The sequence below is a fragment of the Colossoma macropomum genome, unplaced genomic scaffold (assembly GCF_904425465.1).
Source record: "Colossoma macropomum unplaced genomic scaffold, Colossoma_macropomum, whole genome shotgun sequence".
In the NCBI taxonomy this organism is placed as follows: domain Eukaryota; kingdom Metazoa; phylum Chordata; class Actinopteri; order Characiformes; family Serrasalmidae; genus Colossoma; species Colossoma macropomum.
In genome coordinates, this window is record NW_023494804.1 from 6,677,118 (window position 1) to 6,691,330 (window position 14,213).

General features: G+C 38.0%; 1 protein-coding gene across 1 annotated transcript; it reads right to left on the reverse strand.

Annotated features, from left to right (window-relative positions):
- Nucleotides 1-1,785: 1,785 nt before the first annotated feature.
- plekhb1 (pleckstrin homology domain containing B1) lies at nt 1,786-12,867 on the reverse strand. The gene is given in 7 exon segments (XM_036595461.1): nt 1,786-1,922; nt 2,780-2,873; nt 3,489-3,528; nt 3,614-3,693; nt 3,695-3,717; nt 6,052-6,204; nt 12,796-12,867. Coding segments are annotated over 7 exon segments (564 nt in total). The 5' UTR covers nt 12,833-12,867.
- Between the last annotated feature and the right edge of the window lie 1,346 nt (nt 12,868-14,213).

The window sequence follows — 14,213 nt, forward strand, 5'->3', positions numbered from 1 at the left end:
AAAGAACCCTTTGCATGATTAAAGGGTTTTTTGCATTATGAAAGTGTTCTTCAGAATGTGCTGTAGATAATTCTGTTCAGAACCTTTTTGAAAAGGGTTCTATATAGCACCCAAAAGCGTTTTCTATTGTTACCATGTCAAGCTTGTAGCAATAGAAGAACCCTTTTCAAACAGTTTCTCTGTAGAACTATCTACATCACGTCCATCAATCTGAAGAACGCTTTCATGATGCCAAGAACCCTTTAATGATGCAAATGGTTCTTTGAGTGTTTATGGTTCCTTATAGAACCATTTTCTTTACTAAAGAACCCATTAAAGAACCATCTTTTTAAAGAGTATAGTCTTAAACTGCCTCTATAACTTTTTTGGAATGTGTTTCAGGTGTCAACTTCAGAGCGAGTACATATACACTCTTAAAAAGAGGGTTTTTCAAGGGTTCTTTAGTAAAGAAAATGGTTCTATATAGAACCATGAACACTCAAAGAACCCTTTGATTGAAGGGTTCTTTGCATCATCTTCAGATGGAGAATGTGCTGTAGATGGTTCTGTATAGAAACTTTTTGAAAAGAGTTCTATGTAGCACCACTATTGTTACAAACCAAAAACCTTTTTTGGTACTATATAGAACCCTTTTTGCTAAGAGTGTACTACAATGGGGGCTGGAGGTTAGGGAACCAGCCCTGTGACCAGAAGGTCGCCAGTTCAATCCCCTGAGCCGACAGTACGTGACTGAAGTACCCTTGAGCAAGACACCCAACCCCCAACTGCTCCCTGGGCGCTGCAGATAGGGCTGCCAGCTGCTCTGGGCAAGTGTGCTCACTGCCCCCTAGTGTGTGTGTTCACTAGTGTGTATGTGGTGTTTCACTGCACGGATGGGTTAAATGAGGAGGTGAAATTTCCCCATTGTGGGACTAATAAGGGTCACTTAATCTAATCTTAAAAAACAGTGATGTTGATAAGGTAAAACATTAAATATCTTGTCTTTGTACTGTTTTTCATACATATTTGCATTTCATATACTGTCCCAGCTTTTTTGGAACTGCGACATTTTGACATAGATTCATGGCAAAGAGGTACATGCAAGGTGTTGTAAGTCAAAACAGTCCCCAGAAAAACCTGGTACATGTGTAGGTTCACTGGTGATTTTGGATAGTAAATAAAATGGCTGGTGTTGTAGACATTGTGACCCCTGGTTCCTATCACCACCACTGTAAAGACATCAGAGTCTGTAAGTTTCTCTACAATGAACCATTTCACACCAAAGCTCTCTGAATGACTCAGTTTACATCTCAACCACTGAATTATGCCGGGGGGAAATCCCCTTTAAATCCCACATTATATACAATCCATCTGCTGGATCCACGGTCATAATCTTCCCCAAGTAGATCTGAGATCTGAGGTATTTTTATTATGCATAGTCAATGTAGTACATTGGAGAAATATATAATACAACATAAAAGAACTGGACAGCCATGTTTTGGTCTTCTCCAACATACTCTGTACAATGACTCCTCAGTCATTCACGTCTGTACACAATATTCTTTTAAATGATGGATACAATCTTGAACCCATTCTAGTTTAGTCCATCTACTGACCTACCATTCTCCTAAACCCATGAACTAACCCTAGTGTGTTTATTTGTATTGTATGCACAGTAATAGCGCTATTAGGTGACTGAGGCCTACAGAAGCAGGTTGGTGGAGCCAAGGCTTTCTCTAGTGCAGCCTCTCAGTAACTGGCTTTAGCTGAAGATTCCAGTGACCATCTTGATGCTGGGTGAGTTCGTCAGCAGAACCAGAAAGGCATCCATAGGAAAGAGCGCAGCGCGGCCCCCGCAGCCATGCCGGCCAGCAGCCCCAGTGCTATCTGCTCACCAATTCCATCGTCATACCGTTCCCTGTGCACCCATACATGGTGGGTACCTGAAAGAGTGTGCAAGCCAATCAGGGACTGCTCTGAGCAAAGAATAGTTAAAGGAATCGAATTGACATGATCGTCCCCCTTATCCCAAATGTAGCCAATCAGCCAAGACATGTTTTAGCTGCAAAGAGTACTGCTTGACCACCATATTGACCACCATGCTGAGCTGTTGAGTAACTTCTAGTGTTGCTTACTTAGAAGTTGGTTGCGTTCTCTGCTTCTCACTGATCCATGTAATCCCAAACACATTGAGTAATGAGGTCTGGACTCTGGGGTGGTCAGTCCACTGTTCTGAAAACACCAGCAGTTTCTTTATTTGATTTGCAGATGTCCCTTACTGTCTATCTTCTTTTCTTTTCTCATTGAGGCTTTTTGAAAGCTACACATCCTTTCAGACCCATAGCGCTGAGTCGTGTTCTCACAGTGGAAGGATGGACAGAAACACCTGTGGATTTTTTCAGATCTGAAGCAGCTTGATGTTCTCCTCTCTCTCAAAGATGAAAGTATCTGTTTTGGTGGTCTACCAGGTATGGTTGCTTGGAGTCCCATTTTCTCTATATCTTTTAATATTTTCTTGACCTCCAGTGGAAACTCCTCAAAAAATCTCTAATGGTCTAGTTGGCATGGTGCTAATTGGTGATCATAAACTTCCCTTAATTGTTAGCCATATTAGCTTTGTGGCTCCACTTTGGATGCCAAACATGTCTCGGTTTGTTGACTGTATTTGGTGTGAGGGGACAAATACAATCAATTAGATTTTTGTGTGGAAGAGAGACACATAAAAATGTGAAGTAAAGTAAACTCTGTTGAAGAAGCCCAGAGGGTAATAAATCACCCTGACCCTTGGCCTTATCATTACCTCCACTGCCGCTTCCTGGTGTGATGTACACCGCATTGTGACCTTCAACAGGAACAGACTGGTAGGTGTCATCGTAGGGATCATAAATGAAGACCTGGAGGAAAGAGTTTGAAGTGTCAAATATGACATCATTTATGAAAATATCCTCTGGCATTTAGTTGTAATCTGTGATCCATGAAGAACATGATGCTTCTCTGACTTGCTAGTCCATCTATGTACTCTCACACAGGAGAAAACCCACAAATGCCTGCTTTCATAGTCGTGAGGTTGTATAGAACTTTGGAAAAAAATCCTGTTCAATGATAAATTGTAGCAAACAACTCAGTTTTTGTGAAAATACCTGAATTCTCAGGTGTTAACGCAGGTGTAAACGCACTCACTGTCATTTTTGAGTACACCATTTTTAGTGTCGTTCTTTCATTAATAACAGGTTTATTTCATTTAATTGTGTGCAGAATGCTTCACCGTTCTGTTGATGCTAAACTCTTGTACAAATATGGCTACAGTAAATGGACACTGCTTTAAAGAACTGAATCATTTGAGGACACTCTAAATTTAGGTATTATGAAAAAAATCACGCTAGTGTCTCATTAGGCTGAACAGGACGGTTCTGAATGCTCTGTGAAGCCTGTCTTTTTTCTGGCCAGAGGATGGAGATATCAATTGTGCATACTGGTCATTCTCAGCGAACAGGCGCCCTGAAACTTACAGGATTCCGTCGTGCTTCCATGATGGTGAGCTTCCAAGCCCTGCACGGGAAAACAGAAAGCAGAGTGAGTGAGCAGAAGAGCGAGTGAGTGAATGTGGAGGTGTGGAGTGGAGAGGTGCACTCACAGGGCCTCATCCTCACTGTTGGCACACAGGAGCACGGTGGAGCCGTCTTTCAGATACACCACCAGCAGGTTCTCCCTCGGGGTGGCTCTCCGGTGGAGACACGCCTGTTTTAAACCAATGCAGAGCACCAGAGCATCTTTTGGTCACATGACTAGTAAACTTTCAGTCACTGGTGATGTGAGTAGCCACAAGCCTTGGGCACATTCTTAAAAATAAAGGTGCTCTAAAAATAAAGGAGTTCTTTTATTGCTCCAAAGAAGACGGAAGGCACTGCAAAGCCTGCGATTTTTATTTAGATTTTGCAGCATTTGATCATTTTCAATATTACTTATATAGACTCACAAGACACATGCAGGTTTACTGGTCATTTTGGTTATTAAATACTGAAAGTTTCTCTAGAATGGAGCATTGAACATCAAACCACTCTGAATGGCTTTGTTTAATGATGGAATTAGGCAGAGATTTTGAAAAATCTGTGAAATTCTCCCTTTAAAAAATGCCATAAAGGTTATTTGGAGTGATATTATAAAAGAGCCACACTACCTTTCAATTGATATTACTTTTATTAATTATTTTGTCCTCATTTTTAATTTTGTAAATAAGCTATGTGAGTGTGAAGAACCTTTTCAAGGTTTTCTCCACAAAACATAAACGTTCTTATTCAATTTTTTTCTCTCAAACTGTACATCCATGCCAAAAATCATTTTGTGTTTTTATTGCTTGAGAAAATAAATCACATTTAGCCTACAGCACTGTTTATTTACACTGAAAGCAAAATTTCCAAACATAAAAATTTCTCTTTAACAGAATTTATAGATAAATAAATTTGATATGTTTGGATGCTGGTGTTACGGTCAATCAGCATGACCATGCTGAGTGGCCAGCTAAACCAGCACCAGACCAGTATAAACCACCTTAGACCAGCATGAATTTCATGCTGGTCTGTGCAGGTTTGTTTTCTGCAGGGTACATGATGACCCTGGCACAGTGAAGATATTAATTTTGTCCCATTTTACTTTACTTTATACTTCACTAAAGAACCTTTGAAAACCATCCTTTTTTAAAAGTGTAGTGTTTATTAGCAATACTAGCCTTGTAGCTCTAGCACTAAACTAAAGAAGCAAACCTCTTGGCGGATCCACTAAATCTGTAAGTCAATGGAACCAGGCTTTTTTCCAAGTAATTTAGGGCCATTTCCGTTAGTCATTTCATCATGAAATTTGCACACAATGAAAAGGGAAACAGGCGTTTCCAAATTATGTCAAAAACTGAAAAATGATGATATTTCCCGTATTTGACAATGGCCAGTTTCAAATAAGTTGGCATATATTCCACATTTATGGCCATATATGACAAATATAAGTTGGATATAAGGAAAACCAAATATGCTAATGTATGTTATATATTTGAAATCTATATATTGCAATATATCAGATTTCTGTATAGGTGAAAGTATTCTTAACCTATTTATCATTTTTCCATATTTCACAGGTTAAAAGAAGGATTCTTGTAACATATAATAAGTTTGCGTTATTCTACATAAATGACCATTTTTGTGTCGCTAGCATTTACAAATATATTACACTTGAAAAACATGTAATTTATTTATATTTTTAAATAAGGTAATAAGTTATTTTAACAATTACACCTTCTTGATCCATCAATTCAGCAATACTGGTTTTATAAATCAATTATATAGAATTCCAAGCACCACAGAAGTGCTTGTCCCCACAGTCATGTGTGAAGGCTGAGGCCATATTTTGAAGAAAAAAACACATTTTTCTGCAATTTTAACTGCAATAATCTATACATGACTATGGAATATATAAATGAAATGACACAAAGAAAACAAATGACAAATAAATATTCTAAAATATATAATGAAAGTTGTTGTCCCCAGGAGTCGTGTCACTGGTGTTACCACGTAACAAAACATCTCTTATTTTGAAATAAAAATCACACTGATGACATCACTTGACTTCCTTTTACCTGTTTTCTGAGGATCTATGAAGAAAAGCACATGGTGAGGCCACTGTGTCTTTCAGTTATCAGAGATTTTCTCATTTAGCTCATGATTTCCTATGAAGCTTTTAGTTGATGTCACTGGTGTGACCTACTATAGTTTTAGGTAAAAATGAAAAAAATTGTGAATACAAATGTGTATAATTTGTGAAAAAAATACAAATGGATTAAATTACATATTTTAGTGGATGTTCCATGATTGACAGCATGTGGTTTGATTCTCTGTAGCAGCCGTTTTGTAAAATGCATTTTTCATTAAAAATGTCTCTGGTGTTCCCTTTCTTATGTGTAACACCAATGACCATCAGTAACACCAGTGACACTTATGGATAGATAGAAAAATGGACATTTCTGTAGAATGACCCGTTTACAAATCCACAGCCACTTTTTGTACAGTAATCTGTAGAACTGCTCACCTGCACATTCCAGGCCACACTTCACGTTCACACATGTGCTCTTCAGACTCACTCTGGTCTCATAGTCCTTCCTGGAATCTGTCTTATAGAACACCAGACTGCCGTCTATCCACAGATCACACCAGTTCAGCTTCCAGCGCTTCAGGACGGAGGCTGTAAGAGGGAACATTGATCACTGTTAGTGGTCTATCAGTTGTCAGTGTTGCAGCACCTCTTCAGTCATAATGTTTAGGGGTTGATTCTAATATGGCCCAGATGAATAGCTCCTATGGCAGAAAATGAATACTCTCTACTTAAAGAAATAGTTTCAAATTCAAATTTACTTGAATTTCCACTTACCCTGTATGTAGTCAATCAGCCAAAACATGTTTGGAGCCCAAATTCTACTCTATTTCTACTCTTTAGTGGACTGGAACTGGAACAGCGAGGCTAACGTTGCTGACAATCACTACCACTCAGTAGTCACCCAAATAGCCTAAATTGTTTATGTACATCCACAGGTGTTCAGGTCTTCATTAAGGTCGCACACACTTGTTGATGTGGTTTTAGGCCCAATACCATTTCACCCCTTGCCTCTACCACTTAGCCCTTAGCCCTCTGTTTTGCGCGTTCACACCTAGGGGTAGGGTGTCCCGATTTTTGTTGAGATAGAGGCGTCGGGCGAAGTGTTAGAGCTACATGGGCCTTCAAACTGAGGCTTTTCAGAGGCATGGTACAAACGCAGTGAAATTAAAAAAATAGAAAAAACAGCAAAAAGCTGCACAAGTGACCAAAAAAACCCACAAATGTATTTTCTCCGTTAAAAATTGTGATAACCATTGTATTGTCTTAGTTCAGTGTCATTTCAATGTATTATGGTCCTTTTCTTCATAACAAGCATAAAAAATCACTAATCGTATGCTAATGTCTCGGTAGCTAGCTAGCTAAATTTCCCGTTCCACCTTAAATAGTCCAGCAGTCGCCTGAAGCACCAGAATGTAACTGCTACTCCATTTAGGGTGGAACAGGAAAATTCAAAAAAGAAGCTGGCCAATCGCTGAATTAGACTTCATATCAATGAAGAATTAGGGATGGGCAATAGTAAATAATTGCCCTCCTCTTTTTGAAGACATATGACTCCCTAAATGTAACTAAAGCCCAGCAGTGAGGAGCTGAACTTAACCCTCCTCTGCTATCACCTACCTGCTGTCGCCTACAGAGCAGCGCTAGTAGCTGTTAATGAAGTAATGTTCTTTTTATTTGAGGGTCCCATTTCGTAGGGGAAGATTTCAACCACTACCCCTTGTAACTCAAGAAGCAAGGTGACGAAAACAAGGGGTAGGGGTAGAAATAAGAAATGGGATTGGGCCTTACTGTGAGCTATAAAAATGCACAAAACATTGCTGACAACACCGGGTCTTGTATTCACAAAGCAGGACTGATCTTGGATCAGATTTCTCCGTATTTTTGACCGTCATTGGCACAAATGCTGATTCTAGATCAGCACTCCAGCTCCTGAGGTGGTTTGTGAAAACATCCTGTTGTCTAAAGTGTCTGCCTGTAGTTTTATTCTTTTGTATAGCTTACAGTAAGTCGTACTGGGTCCTAAACCAGATCAACAAGTCCGCACAACCTTAATAAAGACGTGGATGAGGTTTAAGTGGATAGAGAGACATTCTGGTGATGTATCCTCACAGAAGCGATTGGAGCTATTGATTGTGACTATTGCGTTGTAGTGTTTGTTAGCAATGTTAGCCTTGGTGCTCCAGCTCCAAACCAGAAAGCTAAATTTGGACCCCAAACATGCCTTGGCTGGTTGACTCCCTCTGGGATAAGAGTAAAATTGTGCATATATGATTTGTTCCCCAACCCTTAACTTTAAAGCAAGAGTTTTTGTCCCGTACCACACGTAGACAAGGTTTGAGGCAAGTGTGTGATGATTTAGCGTGAGGTTTGTACGATGCTAACTAAACAGTATTAGCTTCCTTTACTTGTTAGCTACATTAGCCTCATAGCTCCAGCCTTCAGACACCAAACATGTCTTGGGAATTAGGGTTCGTAGAAACATGTAAATTTGCCTTTTCGCTGAACTGTTCCTGTAATAAAGGGGCGAGACTGTAGATTCAGTAAAACAAAATGCTTTAGACTGGGAAGACAAGGCTGTATATGGAAAACCCCAAGAGGGCAACTTTCCAAATACCTCTGCATTATTAACTCATTATTCATATTTCATGCCTAAAGCTGCATTGTAAAAAAAGATGTTCAGGGCAGCTTGAACTAAAAATGTTTGCAGTACATTAATAAACCCACACAAAAAGGGAATACCACCGATTTTTCAAAATTCCTGTACAATTCCATCATTAAGATGTAAACAAAGTCATTCAGATTGGTTTGACTTGAAATGCTCCATTCTGTCAGAACAGTTCACAGGGGTGGTGATAGGAACCAGACATCTGAATAGTGATAGGAACCAGACATCTGAATGCCTCTTAAAGCTCTCTCACAGAAAGTTTTTACATTAAATCATTATGAATATGCTGCCTGATGCCTGAGACATTGTTTTTGTTTGTTATGAGAAAGTTTTGGCCTAAATGGTTATTTTCAAATGTCAAATCCATTCATGGCAGAGGGGTACATGCAGGGCATTGTGTGGTGAACCAATACCAGAAAAAATGATATTTTTCAGGTTTACCACAATTTTTCCACCAGCGACATTACGAATAAAAACGAAACATGTAGATTTGCTGGTGGTTTTGGGCCCAAAGTTTTATTACACACTTTTATAACCTAAGAATCACAACCAGTTTGCACTGAAGTCCATGTATTTACTGAATAATAAGCCTTAGTATGTAATAAGCCTGGAATTTTAAGGGGGTAACAGCACCAATTTCGTGATATGATATGTATTGTGGTTTTTCCAACATAACACAATACATTTTTACTACAAAAGTAAAACAAAGCCACTGGATGGAGCTCCATCCAGAGAACAGTTTCACTGCTCCACCGCCCAACGCTGGGGGGCTTTATACCCCTCTAGCAGACACTTGACATTGAGCATGGTGACTTTAGGGTCATGTGCAGCTGCTCCAGATTGTCCCATTCTATTGGTCAGTGCTTTTCCATAGAGATTATATGAGGTGTGCGCAATTGAGCACTTGTGTCAGTAATGGGTTCACCTTAAAGTAGCTAAATTCCCTAATCAGAAGTGCCGTCTGGATACTTTTGGACATATAGTGTACATACATTTGCTGTAGCAGTTTCTCACGGCAGTTTTGAAACAATTTACAGCAGTACATCTGGGTTAGCATGGCCATGAACTGCAGCAGCTGATTAGCCAGCATTGTCAGCTAAGGGGATTATTTTGGAGTTTCATAACACAAATGTCAGGCCTTCCAGAGACGTCTATGGCTCTTTTTATTCAATACATTGGCAAGTCGTATTTGTGCCCTTCGTTTAATGTGTTGCTTTAAAACACAGCCAATAAAATGAGAAGAAATGGAACGCTGTCTTTACCCGGTAGTGTTCATAGTGTATACTGTATACTTCATTTTAATTTAATTGTTGGTATCTGGACATGTTTTTGTAGTCTTTATATCTTGTAGAAGATTGTAGAGTAGAACTTGAAAGCAGTGCACTGAATCTACTTTGTTCAAATGTGTACATAATTTCCATATGAATAAAATACATGACGTCAACACATTATCGACAAGAATAAGTGAACTATGTTGTAGAAAACACAGAAATGATGTAAACACCTAAATTTGAAATGTATATGTTTCTTTAATGCATCCCTTTTTCAGCATATACAGTCCTATGCAAAAGTTTGAAACCCCTTTTCCAATGATATGTTCTGTTGATGTTCCGAGTGAAAATAAGTTAACTCATCCTCTGCAGAGAGCACACTTAAATAATGCACTTTCTGCACATTTTAGTGCACAGTTTCTATTTATTTGCTGAGTTTATCGTACTGGAAAAAAAATAAAACCTAAAATATAAAACGTGCCATAACTTTTTTTTTTTTTCAATATGTTAAATTCAGCATATAAACAGTAAACTTGCATTAAAATGTGCATAAGTGTGTGTGGGCAAAACTCTGGTTCCATTGATTTACATTAAAAGTAAAATATGTTTTTTCCTTCTCCTGTAAAATAACCATTTTGGAGATACGAGGTTTTCTTCCGACAACAGCAATATGTTAATACAAAACTATATATAAAACCTATATATATCTCTATATTAAAACATCTAATAAAACGTGGAATGTCTTTTACAAGCTTCAAATGCCGTAATGTGAATCACCATTTGCTTAGCACTAGCATAGCCTACCACTAGAATCCCACAGGGGTGCTAGCAGAAATTATCATTATTGTAGCAGTGTTTTTCCTCTTTTTTCACTGAATATTGACATTTCTGGGATGAACTGAAGGCCTAGTTTTAACAGTCAAGGTTCACCAGTGCTGTAAATAAAGAATCATTAATTGTGATTGTCTTGATGTATTTGAGTTTTAATAACTTACACTAGCTGTACATTTTGGTCAGCAAGCTTGTTGTGTAAAACCAAGGCTTTATGTACTAAATCAAGTGAGAGAAACATTACAACATAATGAAATATTGACAGTATTTTAATAACTAATATCTAATATTTGGATTTGTCTATACAGCATTTACGTGAAGACAGTTTTAACAGGGAACTCTTCCTATAATTGAAACATTCCAAGTTTCCAAGTTCTCGGTCTACTAACAACATTACAGCACCAACCAACCTGTTTAGTCATTCACTATTAATAGCTTCTTTATCTCTTCGCTTACTGTCTACCTGCTGGGACATTAACCACAATGCGTCCCAAGAGATTTGTCTGTTCGGACTGCTTATTCAAACCTTTGATCTGAACCTTAACACTGAAAAATGACCATGAATGTCTTATAATACTAATTAACCTCTTAAACTGCAGACTAGTATATTATTAATCTTAAACAGGAGCTACAATTTTTCAAAAATTCTACACAATTAAATGGTTGAGATGTAAACAGGTCATTCAGAGTGGTTTGGTGTGAAATGCTCCGTTCTAGAGTGGTAGTGATAGGAACCAGACGTCTGAAGAGTTTAACGTCTCTAAAAGCTCCCTCACAGAAAGTTATTACATGAAATGGTTAGATAGATGCTGCCTGATGTCTGACACATTGTTTTATGATAGTGTTTTGATAAAATGTCAATTTATTTCAATCAATTCATGGTGGAGGGGTACATGCAGTGCTTTGTAAGGCAAAATAGTCCCCCAAAGAAAATGTATTTTTTCAAGTATACCACTATTTTACCATCATCAACATTACATATAAAACTCAGAAGACGTTTAGGTTCACTGGTGGTTTTGGATGGTAAATAAAACAACTATATTTGTGTTGTAGACATGGCGACCCCTGGTTCCTATCACCACCTCTGTAAAGAAATCTGAGTCTGAAAGTTTCTCTACAATGAACCATTTCGCATCAAACCACTCTGAATGACTCTTTTCACACCTCAAGGGCTGAATTATTTAAAGATGTTTGGAAAATTGGATGAATTACCCTTTAAGGCTTATTATTTAGTACCTATTGTGAAACTAAGGGTGTTTCTCCACTGTACTTTTAAAAAACTCACCCAAATTGGAATAACAGAACAGTTCTAGTTCTAGGTCTACTTTCTACCTACTTGAGAGGCAGCTGGAACTGTTGTAACAGTGCAACAGACGATTTAGTTGTCTTATTGGTCATGTTATGACCCTGCCTTTGTTTAGCATTACCCTTACTATTGTTAGTTCGCTTAATTTACTGACTTAAATGAAACAGTATACTGCACTGTTCTTCACTCAAACTCACAAAAATATCCATGTTTACACAGAATCAGGTGACGAGTCAACAAAAGCTGTGTGGAGGCTAGCAATAATGCTAATAGTGTTAGCTTTCTAGCTAGCTAGCTAGCTTTTGTCACCATAGCGAACTCTTCACAAGTGAATGATGGTAAAAATATCAATCGATACATCAACAAACCAGTCTAGTTTACTCTCTGGTGCACTTACTGGTGATATAAAAGGCGACCTGGTGACCTTGAGTACAATTAGGTCCTGTTGGTGCTAATCTTGAAAAGGTACCAAAAAACATTAAACTGGAACCTTCAGTACACATTTTAAAACGACAAGGGTTCTTTAGTAAAGGCAGTGGTTCTAATTAGACCATTCGTGCTTAAATGGTTCTTTGCATGGTGAAATGGTTCGTCAGATGTTGTACAGAACCTTTCAGAATCAGATTCTGTATAGTTTCTTTTTGAAAATGGCCCTATATAGCACCAGAAAGGGTTCTGCTATTGTTACGATGTCAAGCCTGTAACAATAGAGGAACCCTTTTTGGTGCTATATAGAACCATTTTCAAAAAGGTTTTCTTAAGTGTTCATGGTTCTATAAATAAACATTTTCTTTAGTAAAGGACACTTGAAGAACCATCATTTTTAAGTGTATATATAGAACTCAGGGTTCTAAATAGAACCATTCCCTTTACCTTGAAGAACCACCTTTTTAAAGTGTGTACTGAACCGATGACCATGCAAAAGTTCTGGTACTTGTAAAAGGGCTAAATGCTGTTGTAACTGAGTGTTTTCTCTTTGTAATTATTGACTCAATTACACAACAGTGTATTGATCACAAAGTAGAATATTACTTAATATGTTTTCCTTCCTTCTATACATCTTTCTTCCTTCCATTGGTAGGAAAGCTTAGCATAGAGCTACTCACACTGCCGCCAGAGCCAGCCAGACTTCAGCAGGGCCATGAGTCCAGTTCAGTCTGCCTTGAGTTTCCAGCTAATCCCAGATATTCCCAAATATTCCCAATCAGTCTGCAGTGGCGGGTGGCCTTCAGTCTTTTTGGGCTAGCTGGATGACAGCACTTCTTAAATATGACTCGGTCAAGTGTGGAGGGACTTCAGTGTGTATGTCTGAGTTTGTATGTGTGTGTGTTTATATGCTGGCTCTAATCCTCAGGCCAGGGAGGAGGTGAACCTGACAGTAATCTGGGATTACATGCCTCGTTCACTGCCCTGTCCCCCACTACTGATCTCTGGAATATTCCGCCCTGCTTTCTCTTTCTGTGACGTGCTTGGGATTGTGTAGTAAACAGATGCCTTCAGTTGTGACGCTAATTTATATAACTGATGCCATATGTGTGATCAACTTGGTGATGTGGCAAGAATATAACATCACAATACTATAAGGCATTTTCATAGTCCTCAATATGAATCTCTTATCTAGTTTTTCTGCACAAAACACAACAGTAGTGCCACTTTTTTTTTAACAATCTGTGAATATCTATGAAAACAATGTTTTTTTTAACATTCAATATTCATTTAAAATATGTAAAATAAACTTAGGAAAAATTGGTAAAAGATAATGGGCAAAAAATAAGCAATCAAGAAAAAAAAAACATTTTTATAAACACGATATGGGTTGATAAATGACAATAACATCAATAATAATATGACCCTTCATTTATTAGTCAAAACTACCACACACATAATAATAAATATGCAGAAGCCTGAACAACTAAATATGATATTACATTTTTCAGTATTTAATGTGTCACTCTTTACCTTCATTACAGCTCCATTCTTTTCAGGAGACTCACTTTCAGTTTCTCAAAGAAATCTGCAGCCACACCTACAAAGTTCAGTCTTAGAAGTTGGTTTAGCATCTTCTGCTTCTTAACAGTGATATTGAGGTCTGGACCTGGTGAGGTGGTCAGACTGGGGAGGTCAGTCCATTGTTCTCAGACCAACAGTAGCTTCTTTATTTAATTTGGCACAATTACTCAGTGAGGCCTTCTTGACAGCTACACATTCTTTCAGACCCATAGCTTTGTGTTTCCTTCTCACAGGATGGACAGGACTACCTATGGATTTTTTCCTTATAAAACACCTTTTTATATCTAATCTAATCTTATATCTAATTTTATATTTAATCTCCTCAGAAATATCTCCTGAAAATAAATATTTTTAACTTAATGTCCATTTTGAGAGGAAAAATAAGGTAAATTAACCAAATAAGGGTTGTCTCTGAATTTTGCACAGTACTGTATATAGCTTCTTTCTCATAGTCAATTTTGCTTTACTAGAGAGGATTTAGCTATATAAGGTAAACTATATAAGGGTAAATGTA